This window comes from Arvicola amphibius, chromosome 12, assembly GCF_903992535.2.
Source record: "Arvicola amphibius chromosome 12, mArvAmp1.2, whole genome shotgun sequence".
In the NCBI taxonomy this organism is placed as follows: domain Eukaryota; kingdom Metazoa; phylum Chordata; class Mammalia; order Rodentia; family Cricetidae; genus Arvicola; species Arvicola amphibius.
In genome coordinates this window covers 96,587,535-96,609,652 of record NC_052058.2, presented here as the reverse complement: position 1 = coordinate 96,609,652, position 22,118 = coordinate 96,587,535, and the positions used below count along the sequence as shown (strand labels likewise).

The 22,118-nt window shown below is 39.4% G+C and overlaps 1 protein-coding gene across 1 annotated transcript in view; it reads right to left on the bottom strand.

Moving 5' to 3' along the window:
* The window catches only part of Dpp10 (dipeptidyl peptidase like 10), a 717,576-nt gene that overhangs the window by 115,407 nt on the left and 580,051 nt on the right, over positions 1-22,118 (bottom strand). The window contains exons 6-7 of the mRNA XM_038349339.1: positions 19,829-19,881; positions 19,647-19,728 (exon numbers count right to left, since the gene is read on the bottom strand). Of these exons, the coding sequence (XP_038205267.1) occupies positions 19,647-19,728; positions 19,829-19,881 (135 nt within the window). The remainder of the gene's footprint in view (positions 1-19,646; positions 19,729-19,828; positions 19,882-22,118) is intronic.

The following is a 22,118-nucleotide window of genomic DNA, read 5'->3' as shown; positions in this document are numbered from 1 at the left end:
AGGTATATGAATGTTGATACGAACGTTGCTGTTCTGCTCATTTTCTCCTTTCTATTTAATTCACTACTACAACACAAGATGCTCTCATTCGTCTAACGACCTCAACTAACCTAATACAGATACTTCCTCAAGGACATGACTAAAGATTTGTCTCTATAAGTATTCTAGATTCTGTCAAGTTGATAACAATATAAACCATCACAAGAGCACAGGAAAATTACTGTAGATATGATAGATAATAATAAAGAAAAACAGAAAGTACTCAATATGAATGACAGCAGAAGTTTAAGTAGAAAATAAACATGAAATTAAATCTAATATTTTAAATATTAAATAAATGTAGAGAAAAGGAATACTAACAACATGTAACAATTTTCAGTAGTGAATTCAATGACAGTTTTCTGTGATCCTATAGAAAAAAAGAAAGAAAGAAGGAGATTTGTAGCTGATTTTGTTTTGTATTCGGTACCCAGGGCTGAGAACAAAGCTCTGTATATGTGAGGCAACTGCCCTCCCATGCAGCTATATTCCCAGATCCTCAAATGAGATTTCTTTCAAAGAGACTTGGGGTTACAATGCTTCCTCCCCAGTTCAATCTTTTGGTGATATTGAACAGCGAGCAGACTTCAGCCTTCATTTTCATTGTTTGTAAAGAGTCAGTCTAGTATTTCACCCAAAGGTCTACAACTCAAGCCATGGACCCAGACTGGAGCAATGCTTCAGGCAGGAATAGAGATATTTTGAAGAGATACTTTATGTTCCTCCATTTGGCTAGCAGATTATAGAGACAATAAACCCCAATGGTTAAAAATTCAATACATTTTTGGTTTTTTAATTACTTAGATTACAGTAATTTGGAGCCTGAAGAGATTGCTCAATGGATAAGAACACTTACTGCAAAAGCATGAAGATTAGAGTTCAAATCCCCAGTACCCAAATAAAAAGATGTCAAAGCTGCACAAAGCTGCATTAGGGGGATGTGAAAGGTCTTTGGAGCTTACTGACTGCCAGGTGCAATGAGATGCCCTCTCTCTAGAGCATGGTAAGGAGGTAAGGAGTGATAGACTAGAAAGCCTAACATCTCCTCTAGGCTTCAATGTTCACATACCACACACACACACACACACACACACACACACACACAATTTATTGTTCATTAACTGCCTTTGCTTCTGCCTTTAGATTGAAGGTTGCATTCTATGAGTCTAGTGTGTTCTAGAATATGGGTAAGAACCCTAACAGCTAATCCTAAATCAACCAGTGGATTACATATTGCTCTGTAAATCTCCGTTCCCTGACTCCAAGGGATGAGGAAATGAAAAGATGTTCCTGAGAACAAAAAACATCCACAGTCTTTCAGGGTCTCCCTCAATGGTAGCTATAGTTGCAGGTTCAGACCTCTTACCAGATTTTGAGCTGGTATTCTAATCAGCTTTTCCTCAACATGTCCCTAGTGTTGAAAATTGCCTGGCCATTTTGCCTTCTGCTCACTTCTAAACCAGACAATTCTGGCCTTAATGTCCTCCAAATGCAAAAAATTCCTTCCTAGAGGAAGAAGATTAGGAAAAGTCAGGAAGAAAACAAAACTCCCACCTTCCAGGAAGCTGCAACATACAAGTTTCATGGTAACCTCCCCTAAGGTTCAACCAGCAGTAAACAATCACTGGGGAAAGCCCTGTGCTACCTGCAGACTTTCCCACCAGCTGAGCTGCCTTCAAGCAATTCAGAGTTCTGGAGATGTTGCTTTCTCGAGCATCACCCACCCTGGAGTGAGTTTTGTGATTCAGCTCTCATCAATTTATCTATGTTCTTGTAGGAAACTTCTTACTTACACCCCTGCAAGCAATCTCAAGAAACTCATTAGTTCACCAAGCTGACCTTCGGTAGATCTGTTTACTTTGGTCAGTTCTTGGCTCTCTATCTGGAAGAACAGCCATTTTCTCAGGTTTCCCCAAGAGAAGTCACGCAATATTTCCCAGTGGCTCTGAGTAAGTAGGAATCCATTTTTGTTACCTTCTCATAGGTACTTAATTAGCAGGTGGCAGGCAACCATTTAAACTTGATACCCTCAGGGTAGGAAGTTCTTTCCAGGTTCCAGGCTGGCAGCAAGCTAAATTAACTAACATCTTTCGCTCAGATAGGTGACCTCATATTTACTCATCTAAGGGTCACCACAATGTATATGCCCTATGCACCTGCCATTGAGGTTAAAATAATTTGTTTTCAGACTTACTGCAATTCTGTTTATTGCAAATGGAAAGCCCAAAACTCTTAAAATACGAGTTTCCACTACAGAGGGTGGAGACAACTGGAAGAAATTCTCATATGCTTATCAGAGAGTTTGAGCCTAATGCTTTCCAGTTTATGGGCATGCTGATAAGAAAACAAATTGAAAAATGCAGAAAGTGGAACCGAGCTTGGCTATCTCCCGTGCACATTTCTCTCACTACTCTGGGCTCTTTATTCTACTTCCCGCAATTTCAAGTCATCCTTGGCCACAAATGAAGTAAAGTTCGACATTTTATTTTTTATTGAAGAGAAGAAACATTCAACTACTTCTTTTCCTATGTCCTTCAAAATTACTGGATACTTGTAAAAATAACCATAAATACTAGGCTCAGTCATGGAAAACCTATGTCCAGAAATATACTGTTTATTTTCATATTGTTTTGTGAGCCTAAATGCAATTAAACCACTGACAAGTTGAGGATAGGTGTCATTTAAGTTTAAACATATTGAGTGGGTCAGTCTAAACAAAGTTGTATATTATTTTGTTTCCCTCCTAATGTTCCCCTGAGTGGCTTGTCACTTGCACTTGTATTTATATTATAAAATTCAATAAACTCTACCTGTGATGTAAGAATTACTATAATATGGCATACTAAAATTATTTTTGATAGGGAAAAAGCATGAGAGAGATAATTTAATCCAGAAATCTGATTCTTGGTCATATTGGATAGGGTTCTCCAGAGAAACAGTACTTATAGAATGGAAAGATAGATATATAGATATATAGATAGATAGATAGATACATACATACATACATACATAGATTCATAAATAGATACCATATGTATGAAATTTATTAGAATTGTATTACAGTCTGTGATCCAACTAGTTTAACAGTGGCTCTCTTCCAACAGAAGTTCCAACAATCCAGTAGTTGTTCAGTCCATGAGACTGTATGTCTTGGCTGATATTCAGTATACTCAAATTCTGAAGAAGTAGGGTCTAATGCCAGTGAAGGAATGGACTTGCCAGTAAGACTGAGGGAAAGCAAGCAAATAGAGCTTGTCCTTTATGTACGCTGCAGTCAGAAGACGTGGCCCCGATTAAAAGAAAATCTACTTACCTCAAAAGATCTGAATTAAAGGTTTATTTTCTAACCTCAAAAAATCTGGGTTAAACATGGGCCTCCCCATTTCAAATGATTTAATTAAGAAAAAACAATCTCAGAATGGGTGTGGTAGTGCTCACTTTTAATCCCAGCATTTAAAAGGTGGAAGGAGGTAGATCTCTTTTAGTCCAAGGCTAGTGTAGTTTAAAAAGAGAGAGGAAGGAAAGAAGGAAGGAAGGAAGGAAGGAAGGAAGGAAGGAAGGAAGGAGAAAAGAAGGAAGGAAAGAAGAAAGGAAGGAAGGAAGGAAGGAAGGAAGGAAGGGACGGAGGGAGGGAGGGAGGGAGGGAGGGAGAGAGGGAGGGAGGAAGAAAGGAAGGAAGGAAGGAAGGAAAGAAGGAAGGAAAGGAGGAAGGGAGGGAGGGAGGGATGGAGGAAGGAAGGAAAGAAGGAAGGAAGGGAGGGAGAGAGGGCAGGAGGGAGGGAGGAAGGGAGGAAGGAAGGAAGGGAGGGAGGGAGGGAGGAAGGAGGGAAGGAGGGAAGGAAGGAGGGAGAAAAGAAGGAAGGAGGGAAGGAAGGAAGGAAGGAAGGAAGGAAGGAAGGAAGGAAGGGAGGAAGGAGGGAAGGGAGAGAGGAAGGGAGGGAGGGAGGGAGGGAAGGAGGAAGGAAGGAAGGAGAAAAGAAGGAAGGAAGGAGGGAAGGAAGGAAGGAAGGAAGGGAGGGAGGGAGGGAGGGAGGAAGGGAGGGAGGAAGGAAGGGAGGAAGGAAGGAAAGAAGGGAGGAAGGAAAGGCTCCCAAAGGTGTAGCCAGCTGCTTGGGTTTTAATTAATTCCAGATGTAGTTATGTCGACAACATACATTACTGAGTCATTATCTTACCTCACATACCCCTTCCTTTCAGTATGGATATTAGCTGTATGTGTGGACATGCTTGTGGAAGCCAAAGGGTCAATGTCCACCTCAATTGCTTCTCCACCTTACTGCTTTTGAGACTGTCTCTTACTCCATCTGAAGCTCACCGATTGGCTAGGCTAGTTGGACAATAAACCCCAGATGTTCACCTGTGTTCAGCTCCCCATTGTAGGGAATACAAACCTGATGCCCCCATAATTGTTTTTCCGTTTACTTGTTATATATATATATATATATATATATATATATATATATATATATATATATATATATATATATGTATATATACACATATATATGTGTGTATATATACATATATATGTGTATATATACATATATATGTATATATATGTACATATATGTGTGTGTGTGTGTCTGTGTGTGTGTCTCTGTGTGTGAGAGTGTGTGTGTCTGTGTGTCTGTGTGTCTGTGTGTCTGTGTGTGTATACATATGTATATGTATTCAATATATTCATTCTTGGGATTGAACTCAGTTCTCCATGGTTTCATGGTGATTACTTTTCAATTGGACACATCCTTCCAACCCTCCAACTGAGATCCCTTCTCAATAACTGTATGTTAATTCTGGTAATATTGTTCTGAAGATAAGTTGCATCTGAAAACTTGTGGCAGATCCTCTTTCCCTCTCAGTCTGTTGGCCACCAGATTGAGAGGGAGAGGGGCAGTAGCAGCAGCAGAAAGCTCTGTACCCAACCCATGAGCATGAAAGAGACAGCGTTCCAGGAGACAGACTTCATTGAATCAATTTAACTTTATTCCAGAGTATAATGACTGTATAGGATTGGGTAGCCTGGAAGCAAACCCTAATTTGCATTCAGTGGCATGCTCCTATCATAAGTCTCCTAGCACAAGTCTTAGCTTTCATATGTGCAGCTGAGGAGCCTTCTAACAGGGTTCTGTGGAAGGTTTAAGTTAGAGATAAGTTAGTAGTCTGGTTTAGAAATAGCTTTCAGATGAGGTCAGTAGTCCAGGCCCAGGGATATTCTCCAGATAGGGGTGGGTAGAGGCAGGAAGTTCTGATGGAGGGAGGAAGCCCCATGCTGCTGAGCTATTTAGATAAGCTGCCAGGCAAGAGGGACAATGTGACCTCTTCCAGCCAGCAAAAAACTTCCAACCCAAATTTACTAGGAAGATATTCATCTGGTTTTGGAGATAAAAAGATAAGGAAAGTTCTCTGAAAGAATCTCACCACAATTTAGAATCTTCCTCTTCAGTTTTAATTAAACTGAAAACATTTTTTTCTAGACCCTTTTGTACAATAGAAAAACAGAAAGTGAAAGATGGCAGCCATCCCAAAGCTAATGTCATACTAACAACCTAGGCACAGGGAAATCTCCAACCAAACTTTCCAAGATCTTTTCAGGTGGGTTTCTTGGTGATACAATAGAAAATAAAACAGAGAAAAAGCATGTACTCAGTTACTGCTGTTTTTCCACCAGTCTTTTGTAGGAGTTGAGTGCTCTTTCCTAAGTTCGATGTTTATAATGTTATTATGTCATAAGAGACAAAAGAGAGAGTGGCAAAAATACAGAATCGGGAGGAAAAGACCTGGTTCAGTGGTTAAGAGCAATTGCTCCTCTCGCAGAGTTCAGTTCCCTTGACCCACTTCAATTAACTCACAACCCTAGAGGATGAGCATCTTGAGCTACCAGATAATAAGTGGCATTTGTAAGTGAACTGCTGGGAAAGGATGCTCTCAAGCCACAGTGGGATTCCGCTGTGACAAAGATGGAAGAAGCATAGAGATGAGAACCCACGTCTGGTGCGAAGGACAGTGCTCATGTCAGTGAGCACAGTGAAAGAGCTGGGAAGGGAATGTTGACTTGATAAATAGCAAAATGAAATGAGTCTTGTAGTGATGGCAAAACAACACAGGACCAATTGCCTGCTAGAGGCAACAATTCTCTCTCTCTCTCTCTCTCTCTCTCTCTCTCTCTCTCTCTCTCTCTCTCTCTCTCTCTCTCTCTCTCTCTCTCTCTCTCTCTCTGTGTGTGTGTGTGTGTGTGTGTGTGTGTGTGCATTTTCAAGTTTGTGTGTACATGTGTATGTGCTTGTGAAAACTTGTTTCCCTTGGCCCTTATTACTAACAGTATGTATTCAAATATATCCAATCTTCCAACAGTCTTTGCAAATAACTTTTAAAAAAAATAACTCGTACCCTTCTCCTAAGAGATAAACATTAATTTTTAACCCAAATTAAGAAACCTTGACTTTTATCTGGTAGGTCATCTTTACTCCCCTAATGTCCTCACATTCTAATTATCCAGTCATATCCTGGCTTTGTTGCCCACTCTCTGCTGTGTCAACGTTTCTCTCTGCCCCCAGTATCCAGTGGACCACATGGATCTACTACAGCTGTCTTACTCTGTGGGCCAAATGGAGCACATAGAAGGCTGGAGTGGCTGAGGTTGGCCCCCAAAGCGTAACAGTTAGAAAAAGGCACAAATTTCAAAACCAGTGACATCACAAAGCCGTGGAAAGTATTCCCAGCCAAGATGGCACTGAAGGGGAGCAAGGAGGCGAAGAGACCTGGCATATTTACAAAAACGATGATTCCAGTTAAAGATGGGGTAAGATGACATAAAGCGCCTGATGCCCTCCTGATCTCCATTAGGGCTATAGGAGCCACAGTTCATGCGGACGACTGCTGATGTGATTGGCTAATTCCACTCCCGCTTCTTCTTGCTTTATAAATTGCATGCTGTAAGGAAATAAATGAGTTCCTGCTTGACTTGACTCCCCTCTGCTTCTGATTGTCTCTGGATGGGGGTGGAGGGGGGGGGGCTAGGTGCCTAGTAATGCACTTCCCATCCTCAGCCAGGGCCAGTCTTGGTCAGCTGGCTCAATTCTTTGGCAGGGTCTACTGAGGGACCCTGTACTACTCCACCCCATATCCCTTTGTCTCAATTGGAGATCCCACAGGCACTCTCTCCCAGGAACCCCCAGGCAGGTCACAGCAGGTCATTCTGCAGGCAAGGGAATCAGGTAGGCAGGTGATCTTGATTCTGTCCTTTGCTCCAGTTCCAATCCCCAATCTTATCCCCAGCATTGTAGCAGGCCGCCTGCTGGGACTTCTCCTATCTCGTTGCCCCATTCCCAGTAGCACACTCAGCTTTTTTCCCTTTTGTGGACTCTATATCTGTCCGCCAATAGCCTTCCTTACTGTCAGCTATCAATACCTATCAATATCAATATCAAGCACTTTTTACCTGGACCCCATGTGCCCACACCTGGCAGGGTCCTACCAGGCATTCCCTATCAGGTAACATACTCTCTTAAGAACTAGAAGGCACCCAACAAAGACAAGGCCAGATATCAGCAACTAGAATTACAGTCACCTTAAATCCAGATGCCTAGACACCAGCATAAAAACCACAACAACCAGAACAATGCATCTCTGCTAGAGCCCAGGAATACTACTTAGTCTAGACTCTGAGAACTACATCATAACTGAAGCACAAGACAGGACTTCAAAACAGCTACAAGGAATATGTTCAAGCACCTTAAGGAAGGTGTGAATAAAACCATTTACGAAAACACAAATGTTGGAATGAAATGAAAACACTTCAAGACAGGAAATAGAGTCCATAAAGAAAAATCACCAAAGGGAGTCACGAAATCAAAAATATGAAAATGAATAAATAAAATAAATGAAAATGAAAAAGGAAAAATGAAAAACACTACCCCACCAATACTGGTGTAACAGGCTTATGTAAAGCACACTGTTTACATGAGTGCTGGGAATTCAAACCAGCATTCTTCCCCACTGAGGCAACTCCCCAGTCCTTGCTTCTGGATTGTAAGTATGTCAGCATCTCTTTAATTTCACTTCAACTGGATTCTACAAAGTAAATAGCACATTATAAATTCTAAACACAAACTTATTTTATTTTAAGAAAAATCTTAAGTTCATGGTTTATTTCTTTACAGGGAACAATTTCTGCACTTTATTAACTGAATTCTTGAAGGTCATGACCTTTAGAGGAACATAAGGCACCAGAAACACTGAATTACTTAATAAATATTTTATTAGCTGCATAATTAAATGTGGATTAGGTACCAAGAGAATACATCTTAACTTTTATGAATAAGAACAAGAAAATCCCAATACTTCAAAAGTTCACAGAATTGTAGAAAAAAATCGAAGTGATTTTACATCACTAATCTTTTAGGAAGACCTTTCACAAGTTACTTCAGCTCCAAGTATATTGGGAATAACAAAAATATTGAAATAATTTATGAATTTTTTATTCTATCAATTGTTGGACAAGAATTACCATATCTAATGCAGACAGTAAGTTCTCACTTTTATTTTATTTTTTTGCCATATAACCCAATTTTTGTCAGTCAGTTTACAATCTGCAGAACTCTGTATAAATAAATTAAACTCGAGCAAAGAAATGGAATGATTGCAAATTCATAGTTTTCTGCTGTGGACATGACATGACACATTTATGATGATAACTACTATCTATGTCACACACAGAGTGATACACAAATATACACACATTACAGATCATGCAAAACTATAGTAGCATTTTGCTTAGACATATGTGTGGTATATATGTGTACATGTATCTTTGAGTTTGCATGTGTGTTTGTGTGTGTAATGTTTGTGCACAGAGATGTAGTACATGTGTATATGGGGATATAAGAGTGTGGATGGGTGCACGTATGCATATTGGATGACAAAACAATCTTGGGTATCATCCCTCAGTTACCAATACACCTATCGAGACAAGGTCTCACAGTGGCCTCCAGATTTGCTGAGTAGGCTAAGCTAGCTTCCAGGGATCCACCTGTCTACATGCCACACCTCGCCATCACTGAGATTACAGATACTTGCCACTATACCCAACCTTTAGCATGGGATCTGGGTAATCTAATTCATGCCCTCACATTTGCCAGGGAAGCGCTTTGCCAACTGGGACATCTCTGCAGCCTGTATACTATTATTTTTGATTTTAACATTAGTATGTTTTACACAGAAGAGGAAATTAGGTGATTCATTGTTAGTCATGTGTGTACGATTTTCAGTGTTCATCTTTGTGTCCTGGAGATGTGAATTCCTGTGGAGTCACTTGTCTTCATACTGACAGGATGGATAATTCAGATCAGCAGGAGTGAAGGAACACTGATGATGTCCCAGAAGCAAATTCTTATAGCATGTGTCCCCATGACTTTTCTGCCAGAAGCTTCCTGTATGACTCCACCATGTCTATGTAGAACTCCACAGGCTTTTTGGACTCTTGTCATTAGGTGTAATTTTCTTATTCCCCATCCATGACAACACTTCATCTTTACCTCCAGTTTTGATCAGTAAGTCCTGTGTGACTTCCTGTGAATTGATTATGTTTAGGTTCAATGGACATCTTGCTTATACATGCTTTTGACTTAGATATAATTTTGGATTTCTCTCTTTTATTCCTTCAGATATTTCCCCTTGGCCTTTCTGTCTTCTCCTAAGACTCCAGTTATCATAGGTCACACCTGCAACAGCTTTCCTACTCTTCCTCAGACTCCATCTCTTCTTATGTCTAAACCTCTCAATGTTCTTCAGAACAAATGTCAGCTACTGTTCTATGCTCTCTGTTTTCTGGTCTTGCTGTTCTGGTATTGCTTATGGAAACATGGAAAAATTAATTGTCCTATATGTGGCTCATAATTGGTGACCATAAAATTTGTCAATAAGTGGGTGGCCAATAAACTTGTTAATCAAAAGAAATACATTAAAGTTTGGGATGTAGCTAAACAGTAGTAGTGTGCTTGCCTATGCTTGTACAAGGCTCTAGGTTCAATAAACAAGTGATGTGTATGGAGAAATACATTTAATTAATGTTATAAATGTAATTGGAATTATAATTACAAATAGATGGCATCTAATGGGTATGGTTAGAGGTGGAGCTTGTTGAAACCAGTGCAGTGGTGTAATGATGTGGAGCTCTGCTCTGCTGGTTAGTTTTTATGTCAACTTGACACAAACTAGAGTGGTCAGAGAGGAGGGAGCCTCAATTGAGAAAATGCTTCCATAAGACTGGACGGCGGCAAGCCTGCCTATAGGGCATTTGATGTAGGAGGGCTCAATTCACTATGGGTGGGACCACCAATGGGTTGAAGGTCCTAGATTCTATAAGGAAACAGGGCAAGCAAGCCAGGAGGAGCAAGCCAGTAAGCAGCGCCCCTCCATAACCTCTGCATCAGCTCCTGCTTTTAGATCCTCACCCTGTTTGAGTTCCTATCTTGAGTCCCTTGGATAATGAAAAGTGATGTGGCAGTGTTAGCCCAATAAACCCTTTCCTCCCCAGAAAAATAAATAAAAAAAAATGCCCTAATGTCTTGTTCTTAATGTTTTATGTATATCATTATAGGAGATTGGGTGGTAGTTTTTTCCTTAAAGTGCTTACTAAACAAGTATCCAGGTTAGACCCACAGCACTCACATGTATTATGCCAAGAACAGAAGCATGTGTCTGTAATTTCAAGGCTGGGGAGGAGGAGACAGGAGGATCCCTGGGACTCACTGGCCTTCTAGTCTAGTTGAATTGAGGATTTCCAGGTTTAGTGAGAGACTGTACCTCAAAATAAGTTGGAGATCAATTGATGAAGTTTCCTGAAGTCAACATTTGTCTTCCAAACACATGCAGACAGATATGCATACACATGTGCTCTTATTCACACATACACAAACACATATACACAAAAGAAAATATATGAGAGAGAAACACAGAAAATATATTTCTACACTATCGTGCATTTACTTTTCTGACTTAAAGCTGCTAGCTACAAGAGTAGCTCTGCTGGCTATTGCTGAAATGCACATACTTGCAACTGAGGTTCAGCCAGAGATGACTGAATTTCCTACATCCTTTCCTTCACCTCTTATCTCACTTCCTGGCTTTCTCTCTCCTGCTTCTGTACAAACTCACACAAGGTTCTTCCTCAAGCTGTTGCCTGGAGGTCAGTGTGTTTCCCTTTTGGGTTCTGCCTTGACTAAAGCTGCCCTTGGATCAAAATAAAAGCTAAACACCAGAAGTTAGGGCTCACAGCTTACCAGCCACTTGTTCAGCTTTATCACCTTCACAAATATGTGTGGTTTTGTGTGTATTTCCCCCTGTTTGTGTGTGTGTGTGAGTGTGTGTGTGTATCTTGGTATAGGATTGTGTGCACATTCATCTATATTTATATCTATGTTTACGTATGTGTGTTTATCTCTGTCCACACGTGTGTGCATGCACTGTGTGTCTATGTGTTTGTATATGTTTGTGTTTCTTTGTGCGTACATGTATATATGTGGATATATCTGTTACTGTGTACATCTGTTTATATAGTTTTGAGTTTCCATGCATACATCCTTGTGTATGTGTGTTTGCATGTACATATTTGATATGTGTATATTGATGATTTTCACTTCTAATTTAATTCACTCATGGTCATAGAGCACATTCTGCGTGATTTAAGATCTTTTATATTTAATTAAGTTTGTTAAATAGCCTATTGTGAGCCCATGAAAATGCTGTACAGTATGAAAAGAAAATCTAGTCTTCTCATCCTCTGGTGGAAGATTCTCCAAAGTAAACCAAAATCTGCCCCACAAATCAAGTCTTACCCAATATTGAGGGCATAAGTAATCTCTTTTATCTTATCAGTTAAACTAGAAATCAATAATAAGATAAACAACAGAAACAGAATAAATACATGAAGACTAGAAAAATCACACTCTTGAATAACACTGAAGAAATCAGGGAGGCTTAGAGGGATTAAAAGTGCTTTTTGACAACCCTCAGATGGCTCCCTTAATTAAGATATATGCTTCCCTGCTCCCATATCCACCCTTCCTGTATCCCAAGCATCCCATTCCTCCCCCCATTCTCCCCTTCACGCTTTTCTCTCCCCATCTTCCCTTGGCCCTGTCTCGCCCCACCCTCAAGTTCCCAATTTTTGCCCGGCGATCTTGTCTACTTCCAATATCCAGGAGGATTACTATATGTTTTTCTTTGGGTTCACCTTCTTATTATCTTCTCAAGGATCCCGCTCTTGTGAAGGCTCTGGGTTTGGTTCTCATCACTCACATGGCAGTTCCTAACTATCTCTAATTACAGGTCCATGGGACATGGTGCCCTCTTCTGGCCTCCACAGGCACTAGGCTTGCATGTGGTACACATAAAAATCTGTAGGCAATATGGTTTAGACCAATTTAATTATGGCAACAATGTCATATTGACATCATGGTTTGTTCTCTTTTATTGTTCCACTCCTGACTAGCTTTTCTCATGCCGCTTCCCAACTCTAATTGATTCCCTTTCTTCTTCTAGATAGAGTGCCCTCCCCCCCGTTTTTAGTGGTCTTTCTTTTAGTATATGAACCAACAGCCTTCAATATGGTATTTTTTCATGAATTCTTTGTTCTGTTTATTTCTCTTCCCCACTGCCCTCCCCACATTGCTGCCATAATTAAGCCCTTTACTCTGTATACTAACAAAGAAAAAAATTAAATACTAGAGAAAGAGCTGTGGCTAATCAATTACATCATTAAGTATGAATGTCTTCTCATAGTTTTATTTTCCTTATTGGGAAGAAGCTCCCTGTCTGAATGACACCTCGAGTGCCTCCTGAGGGAAAGACCCTGACTCTGACATAGAAGATGGGTCCCTCAAGGAGTTATCTGCATGCCATTTCTCAATACTTACTGACTTATTAAAATGCTGAATTATTCCAAATTGGGATCTTTTCACCCGAGGGACTGTATATAATAAGCAATTGCATCTTGCAAAATATATCCTTAAGTTATTGTTTAGACAGCTGACTGTCTCGGTCTTGACATCATTATGCAAGATACCTTGTACATTCAGATGCAGGAATAAAAGTTATGCAATAGCTGTAATGAAATGGAAAGAGCTGGTATTAAATGTTCAGCAGGTATCATTTACATGGTTGTCCTATCTAAATGACTTGCTTAGTGGCAGCTATGCAAAATATGAGCACACTGAGTTACATATAACCTTGATTTACAAATATAAAACCTATGTTGCTAAAACACCTTTATTTAACTATTGAAATTCACATGATGGATGGAATATAATAGAGAGGCAAGAGAGATTTCAGTGTATGGTAGAAAAACAAGTGAGAAAGGTGATTATTTTACTTGCTTTATTATTTCTAAGTAATCCAGTGGTTAATTAAAAAGTACAGAAAATGTGATATACTTCTAATGAAGGTGGGACACCATTACCATTATTTCTCATGTCAATCTGGTTCTTTTTGTCTTCTTAATATTTGTAATGGATAGATCAAAGTTGTTGTTTCTGTTATGCAAAATACTAAAAAGGAACTGGTGAGACGGTTGCTCAGTAAAGTGCTAGACCACCAGAATTCAAGTTCAGTCCTTAGCACTCAGGTATAGATCCGGGCATGGTAGCATGGTAGGGGATGTAAAGACAGGAGGGTCCACAGAGCTTGCTAGATAACCCGTCTAGACTACTTGATGAGGTCTGGGTCAGTGAGAGACTTTGTCTCAAAATAAATAAAGAGATATATAGGTAAGTAGGTAGGTAGGTAGGTAGGTAGAGAGTTAGATTAAAAGGTGGACAGCACATTAAGAGCAACACCTGAGGTTATGTCTTCCAGTGCATTCATGTTAGACATGCACATACACAAAAAACATGCAAACACATACATTAACAAAAAATTTTAAATATGTGTCCATGTAGCTCTTTTTTATTTCCTCCTATATCTGAGAATTTCTTAGCAGTCCAGAAACACAAATTTTGCTACCTAAATCTAAAACATCCCTTCCAAAGCATTTCCTCGTTGGAACTGTTCTATCCCCTCAGGCTACCCTGCCCTCGCAATGTGAACTTCATATCAGAACCCTTTTGGTCTTAGTGCTTTCAGAACTCAATTTCCTTTATTTCTAGTGGTGTGATAAGATACTTGACCACAGCAACTTTGTGGAGCAAGTGTGTATTTGGCTTATAATTTCAGAACACAGTCCATCTTTTCCAAAAAGTCAAGGTCCAGACTCAAGCAATCACCTCACATCCACAGTGAACAGCAGCAAGGAATAAATATAGCTACACTCTCTGCTTAACACTTATGCTCAGCTAGATTTCTTCACTCTTTCACAGTTGAGAGCCCAGCCTAGAGAATGGTGCTGCCCACAGTGGTTGCGTCAATTGGCAATCAATAGGATCCCCCAAGGGCTGGAGAGATGACTCAGAGATCTGGCCTCCTTTTTAGAGGACATAGTTTCAATTCACAGCATCCAACAGTCTAGTTTACAACTGTCTATAATTGTAGTTCTTTGTTGGAAGAAATGTGTCTGTCTTGGCATCAGACGCGTGTCCCCTTTCTTCCTGTTGCCTGTGAATCTGGATGTAGAACTCCTAGCTGCTTCTCCAGCATCTTGTCTGTGTGCTGCCATACTTCCCAACTTGATGATATGGATTAAACCTCTGAAACTGTAAACAAGTCCCAAATAACAGTTCTCTTCATAGGAATTGTTATGGTCATGGTGTCTTTTCACAGAAATAGGACACTGACTATGACACCATGCCATTCTCAATTAGTGCTCTTACTCTCTCCATTTCTGTCTTTCTCTGTCTCTCTCACTTACTCACTCTCTTTCTGCTTCATACTCATGGGTCAGATATAAGTTATAAGCTTTTGCTCCAGTACCATGACTGCCTGCTGCCAAGCTCCCTGCCATGATGGTCATAGACACCTTTTGAACTGGAAGCCCCTAGTTAAATGCTTTCTATTGTAAGCTAGCTGCCTTAGTCATTGTGTTTTGTCCCTTTAATAAAGCAGTAACTAACATGCCTTATAAGAAGAGAGGAAGCAATTAGTCTCTCCCTCTCTCTCCTTCCCCTCCAACAGCCCACTCCCTTCCCCTTCCTTTTCATACTCAACACGGTAATGCAACTGCAGATCCTGGTCAAGCAATGAAGCACCAACTTAAACCCTCTTTATTACACATGTCATGTGACTCTTCTTATCTTCTGCATAACCAAGAGTATGGTTATTTAATAGCTAATAAGATTTGAAAATGAAAACAAAGGATTAGAAATTAATTATCCACCAGTAAGTACACAATCCAAGAGTCTTTAGTTTATTGAATCCATAGCTAATTAAAGCATTGCACTGGCATATCCGTCATATAATCACATTGCTGAGTTTGCTGATAGCCTCAAATATTGGCATAGCCTGTCATACCCATATGAAGTCCACCGTTAGCCAGTTTGGTTCATGCCTTTTACTTTATTTGAATCTATGTTCAAATGTACGAAGATATAACCTTGATAAATACTGATTTCTTTGCAAAAGCTTTATAAAAAAACTCTTAAAAATGTTTTGTAAAAGTCCAAAGAACTGCAGCTCAGTTCCCACAAAACTACTCAATTTTAAAATCTCACATAACTTAAAAATTCAATTCAATATTTCTTTTTCAATAAGATATTTCTTTCATAATTTTAAAACAATGATAAAATTAGCAGCTAGACTACTTATGACAAGCATTATTTGGGGTGCCTGATATTTGTATAAGTATATTAAATAACAAAATTGATTGGGAAGGCACACAGTTATAAGCTCTTTGTGAGTGATAAGGAAATCAGCCGAGTGGAAAATAAAAGGAAAAGGGTTGTGGAGATGGGCTCTGTGGCTCAGAGTGGGCGCTGCTTTTCTGGAGTCCCAGAGTTCAGTTCCTAACAGCTACATTGGGAGACTCCTGTTGCCCATAACTCCAGACTCATTTGACCTCTGAGGCACCTGTACCCATCTGTGCATACTTGTAGCCCCACATTCACACATAATCAGAAATAATAAAAATTTAATCTTCCAAAAAGAAAATAAAGGGAAGCCAGAAAATATAAGTAAATCCATACAGGAAATAAATGCTATTCTGAAGTTTGTTGTTACCTGGTGGTAAGTAGATCCAAGATCCACTCACAAAGGATTTTCATTTTTATTTTTTATTTATTTTTTTTTAGTTTTTAAATTTTTAATGTTTATTTCATGTGTATGAGTGTTTTGCCTGCTTGCATATTGGTATACCATGTGCCTAAAAGGACAAAACAATATTTTAATAATTATCTTTAAAATATGTAGAAAAATTAATTATTGAGAATTATGAAATCAACCAAACAATTAATACCACTTCATTAGCAATACCAAAGTGACATTATTTTAGTGTAGATATACATACATCTCTCCCAGGCTTGGAAAATGAATGTCACTGAAACCAACCAATGTTTTAAAGAATTTCTAAGGATTCTCAAGAGACATGAAGTTGCGTTGTTTCTAGGATCTAGAATTTCATTGGTTCTGACATTGAAAAAAGTGGCCAGCAGAACTGTTTACACTGCCAACTTGAAGCATTGAGATTTGGGTGACTGCCCACCTCCCCTTAACACTATCTGCTCCCCACCGCCTGCTTCTGGTCCCTGTGGCTATGCACAAATACCTCCGTCATGTTTTCTCTGCAAGCAACAGGCATATTTGTTCCTAACTCTCGGTGATCTTGTCACCTTTATGTACCACTGCAAAAAGTTGACTCTAGAGACAGTACTGTAAATGAGGTGTAAAGACATGGTTTTTAAGTTTCCCTAACTTTCTACAGGGTAAATGCTAGCATACATGGATGACACTGGAATCCGGACAGCTGGGGTTCAATTCCATTTTAAATCACTGGCTTGTTTGCTTCATCATCCAGGCCCAGAACCAGGACTATGAGTTAGCCTGCCCCAATATCCAGTTCGTCTGTTATCTGCTGGAGTATGTGAAGGTGCTGGACTGAAAGATACAGGATCTCCTTGACATGAGGCAGCAATAAGGATATCCTGGAAGAATCCCAGTGAGGGCCCAGCAGTGTAGCAGAAGCCAGAGCCCTCAAACCAGAGCAAAGATTCATTTCAATGAAAGATGTACGGACAAAGGGGTCTTCTGTGTGACTCACTGGGCCACACTACAGATTTTACAAAAACTTTTGTTGCTGTTGCTGCTGTTTATTTTTTGGTTACGCTTTTAAATATTGTTTTGTTTTGGGTTGGAGGTCAAAAGGGCAGAGAGCAGAAAGGTGGGGACAGGGAGATGAACAAGGTTGGGATGCATGTGAAATCCACCAAAGAATCATTAATAGTTTAAAAAAACATCATCTGCTTAATGCAGAAATTATAGTGAATGCAGACTATTTGCAGGACTTATTTGTGAAATACAACTTAGTGACTATTACACTCAGACATGTATTTCTGAATATTTTAAAACAAGCCTTTTATTTGCTCAATCTAGCTCTCACATACATCCATAAAACTATGCTAAAGATGTAGAAAATTGTAGATTCACTCTCCATTTTAAACCAGTGCCTCAAACACTCATTTAACTCCCAGTTTCCATTTTAGGGAATAATCACATCCACCAAGTCACCACGCAAGTTCACCTGTCAGTAATATCCATTATCTATCAGGGCACAGTTCTAAATAGATGACGCTCAAATATTGCTGAGTGTGACACTGTGATTGTAAAAAATGAACAAATGATGTGGGTCCCTCACTCTTCTTCCAACCTGCCTTATCCTTTCTTCTTCATTATCCTCATGCTTACCAGTATAAAGCCATCAAAATGGTGTTTTCAAAATGAAGTTAACATAATAGAGTGTGGTAAATGATGAAGGCTTGAAGGCAAAGCTAAATGTCTTCGTTTTTGCAATGGTGAACGTAAGATATCATGATAAATAATGACTTGGCCAAGGTCAAGGGATCTGCCGCTGCCATGGACACCCATCTCATGCTTACTCACTTCAAAAGATTTCATGATTTTCCCGGTAGCCTATTTGTTAAATTGATATTGTCCTTTCATTTTTAAACCTAGCAGCATTAGAAATGATTTCTTGAATTTATAAATGGAGTAATGAATTATTTATAAAAACAACAATGTTGGGTGGCATATTGAAGAAAATAGTAGTATTACTCAAATTTTTATCATAATATGATGGCATAAATATTTTTGTTTTATTAATGAAGAAATTGAGGAGCACAGAAAATTAGAAACATACTTCAGCCCATCTGCCTAATGTTAAACTATCAATTTTAATTTTAGAACATTTAGATGTTTCTAAACTCAATGAAAAGACATTTAAAGGTTAGACTTAGGCCTGTAAATAAGATAAATACATGATGATTAAATTATCATGAATTCAGTTTCATACTTTAGATGTAATTATCCTCTTAAAATCCCCTTACTCTTGAAAGCATAGTTCAGTACTATCATGTAAAATTAACAGCACCCCAAAGGAAGACATCACACACCCAACATCATTAGCAAGAATATATGAATGGGTACATAATTATTGAGATGAGATTGTTCTAAGGCTCAGTAGAGAAATGCATCCACCATTGGGAAATCGACACAATTCTCCATTTCAGTGCATTCATCAAAATATGTATTGAGCACATAAAACATGGTCATGTCACATTCAAAGTATAGACATGCTTGTAAATAATACAAGTGAGTGTTAGCACCAATTCTAAACCACTGTGTGTTAAAAATTAAGTTTCGATTTAATCCATCTGAAAAGAGACATCACAGTGGAAAGTGAAATTAAATCTTACGAAAACATTATTATCAAACAAACTAGGTAAGGATTAGGTAAAATTTAGAGAACTCTAGAATTTTTATGTTGGTTTTAGAAAATAAAATATAAATAAAAAACTAACATCACTGGGCTTTTCTCTGTCTTTCCAGGGCTGGGGTTCTGAGCACACATTGTCACATCCTGCTTTTTAATGGGTGCTGGAGTTAAGATTGAGTCTAATGATTTCTGTGCAAGAGGGACCTTGGCGACTGAGAGCCCATGGAGATTCTTCTGCTTGCAAGGGACCTTGGCCAGAGAGAGCCAGAGACCTCGTGGTGCGCCAGAGACACATAAGCCATACAGGCAAAGCTTGACTCAGGAATTTTATTGAAAGGAAGGGAAAGGGGAGGGAAGAGAGAAAGAGAGAGACAGAGAAAGAGAGGAGAAGAGGAAGAAGAGAAAGTAGGTTGTTTAGCTTTTTAAAGAGACTGCCTTCTCCTCGCTGAGGCTTGAAGCAGGCTATCTGTCAGGTCCTCAAGAGGCAGGGCCAGGTTCCTCTGGAAGTAAACATTAAGGTCCTCATGCTACTTGGTTTTACTCACTTAGCTACCTCCTAGTCTTCTTCTGACATACTCTTAAGAAACCATTTAAGATAAATAATTTAAATAAAAAAGTATTTAAGATAAATAATGCAGTGGAACTTAGGAAAACATCAAGGACTGCAGACTAAATTGCACAAGGAATTGAGCTCTGTAACTCCTTTAATTTAGCCCCAGGGTACAGGGTTGGGGGTGGAGTGGGGTGGCATGCTTACCAGCTGCTGTCCTTGCACACCCCAGGCCGCATACTGCAACACTGAGTCCTCGACTTCAGGAGGATTCAACTCCCACACTTCCCTTGAAAAGATGTCAAGATTTTCATGTGAACAAACTGACATCTGTGACAACTTAGCCTGTCAGAAATGCTCATAAAAATGCAGAAAACCAAAGAACTTACCCAGTGTGTATGTTGTAAATCAAATATGAAGCGGTAAATGAGTAATGAAAAATCTGAAATAAAAAAGAATAGAGTATTCAATCATTGTTTTCAGGAAAGTATTGATCTTAATGCACACTAAAGATTGATATTAGGCAAAATATGAGACATTTGAAATATTCCAGTTACGAGGACTATTGTGTTTTTGTGACCTTTTGGCTAGAAAACACATCTTCCTATTATCCATTCTGTCTATCCTGCTCTCTCTCTCTCTCTCTCTCTCTCTCTCTCTCTCTCTCTCTCTCTCTCTCTCTCTCTCTCTCTCTCTCTCTCTCTCTCTCTCTCTCTCTGTGTGTGTGTGTGTGTGTGTGTGTGTGTGAGTGTGTGTGTGTGTGTATGACTCTTTGGAACCCAGGTCAAACTATGCTCTAGTTCCTCAAGTACTACCTCTATCTTCTTGGGTATTGCCTAGTTTTTGAGACAGGGTAACCCACTGGCCCAAAATTTATTGCTGAAGCTGCCCCAGCCACAGGGTCCTTAAACTTGGTTGTTCTGTATGTATTAGTAACTCTCTTTCCTGACATCTTATCCTCCCTAAATCAACTTCCTGCTCCTCTAAGACACTCAAGAGCTTTTCTGTTTCCGGCCTTCTGCTCCATCAATGTCTATCTCACATTGTCTAGCCTGTATGTCATGCCTAGCCTGTATGTCATGCCTAGCCTGTATGTCATGCCTAGCCTGTATGTCATGCCTAGCCTACATATCAAGCAAATTAAATTCACTTTCTCTGCTGGTCTTTTATGCATGTTGTTTTAAACTTATTTACTTGTCTATTTTTTTTAAGTTAGGGTATCCTTAATTGAGGTGGAAAATTTCTTTGGATGTACCCTGTTTATGTTGCTGTTATTGACACTACATTAAAATGTATTTACTTACAAGCTCTTAGAAACTCTCTGTGGCATAGGGCTAATTATTTCAATATTTTCTACTTTTCCCAGACACAACACTGAATGACCTTCTAAAGCTCATCTAACTACATGGTATTGTGCTTACACACAATACCCACATGATTTTTGCTAAACAGTCTTTCTGAAAGGGAGAAACTCATTTTTTGTCTTTGCTAGTAAAAACAAACTGGGTTAGTACGTTTTTGTCATTGTAGAGTAGTGCTTTGTTAAATAGTTGGTTGCTACTCAGTAATCTTCAGGAATTTCTTTAAATTTTATTTATTATTTATTTGTTTATTCATTGGGTTTATTAAAGACGGGATTTCTCTGTGTATCTTTGGAGCCTGTCCTGGAGCTAGCTTGTGTAGAACAGGCTGACCTCAAATTCATAGAGCTCTGCCTGCTTCTTCCTCTCAAGTGCTCGGAATAAAGACATGTGCTACCACCACCCAGCTAAATTTTATTTTTAATTATGCATATGCAGTTGCATCTGAGGGAGTATGCCTACATTAGTACAGTTGCTCCCAGATGGCAAAAGAGTTTCTGGATCCCCTGAAGCTATAGCTACAGGTGTTTGTGTGGCACTACCCTACATGAGTGCTGGGAATTGAACACAGGTCCCCTGAAAAAGCATCAAGCTCTCTGAACTTTAGAGCCATATTTCCAGCTCCCCTCGAGCTATTTTAGTATTCTCCTTAAATGGTTCGGTACATAAAGCACTTGCCACAGCATAAAGACTGAAGCTTAGTTCCCTAGAATGCACCTAAAGCCATGTGAGTTACTGCACATTTTCAATCCCTGTGTGATTTTAGTAAGATGGGGAAAATATATGACAGCCTCCAGAAGCTCAGTCACCAGTTACCTTGGCACATGCAGTGGGAAATGAAAACAGAGACTGTCTTAAGCAAGGAGGAAGGCAGGAACCAGCACCTGAGTAGTTTTCAAATCTGAGATTGCCTTTATTGAGAACTAAGAAAACAAACATAGTGTTTGTTGTTATCTATGTTGACATTCACCACATATCCTATAAAATGATGTATCTGATTGCCAGTTTTATGATTTTTGCTTTTTGTGTATGGGTGGCTACATGTGGGTGTGCAGTTAGGCATGAAGTTGCATGTGAATGCATGGAGGCTTGAGGAAACTCAGGTTTCTTCCTGAATTGATCTTCAACTTGAAAATAAAGTCTCCATCTCCTTTGTATTTTGAGATAGTGTGTCCAAACCTGGGGTTCACTGATTTAGCTATGCTGGCTGACCAATTAGTCCCCAAGGATACTCCTGTCTCTGTGTTTTCAGCTCCAGGTTGCAGGCAGTCTCCACCTACTCTAGCTTTTTATTCTTAGTTTATGCACATGAGTGTTT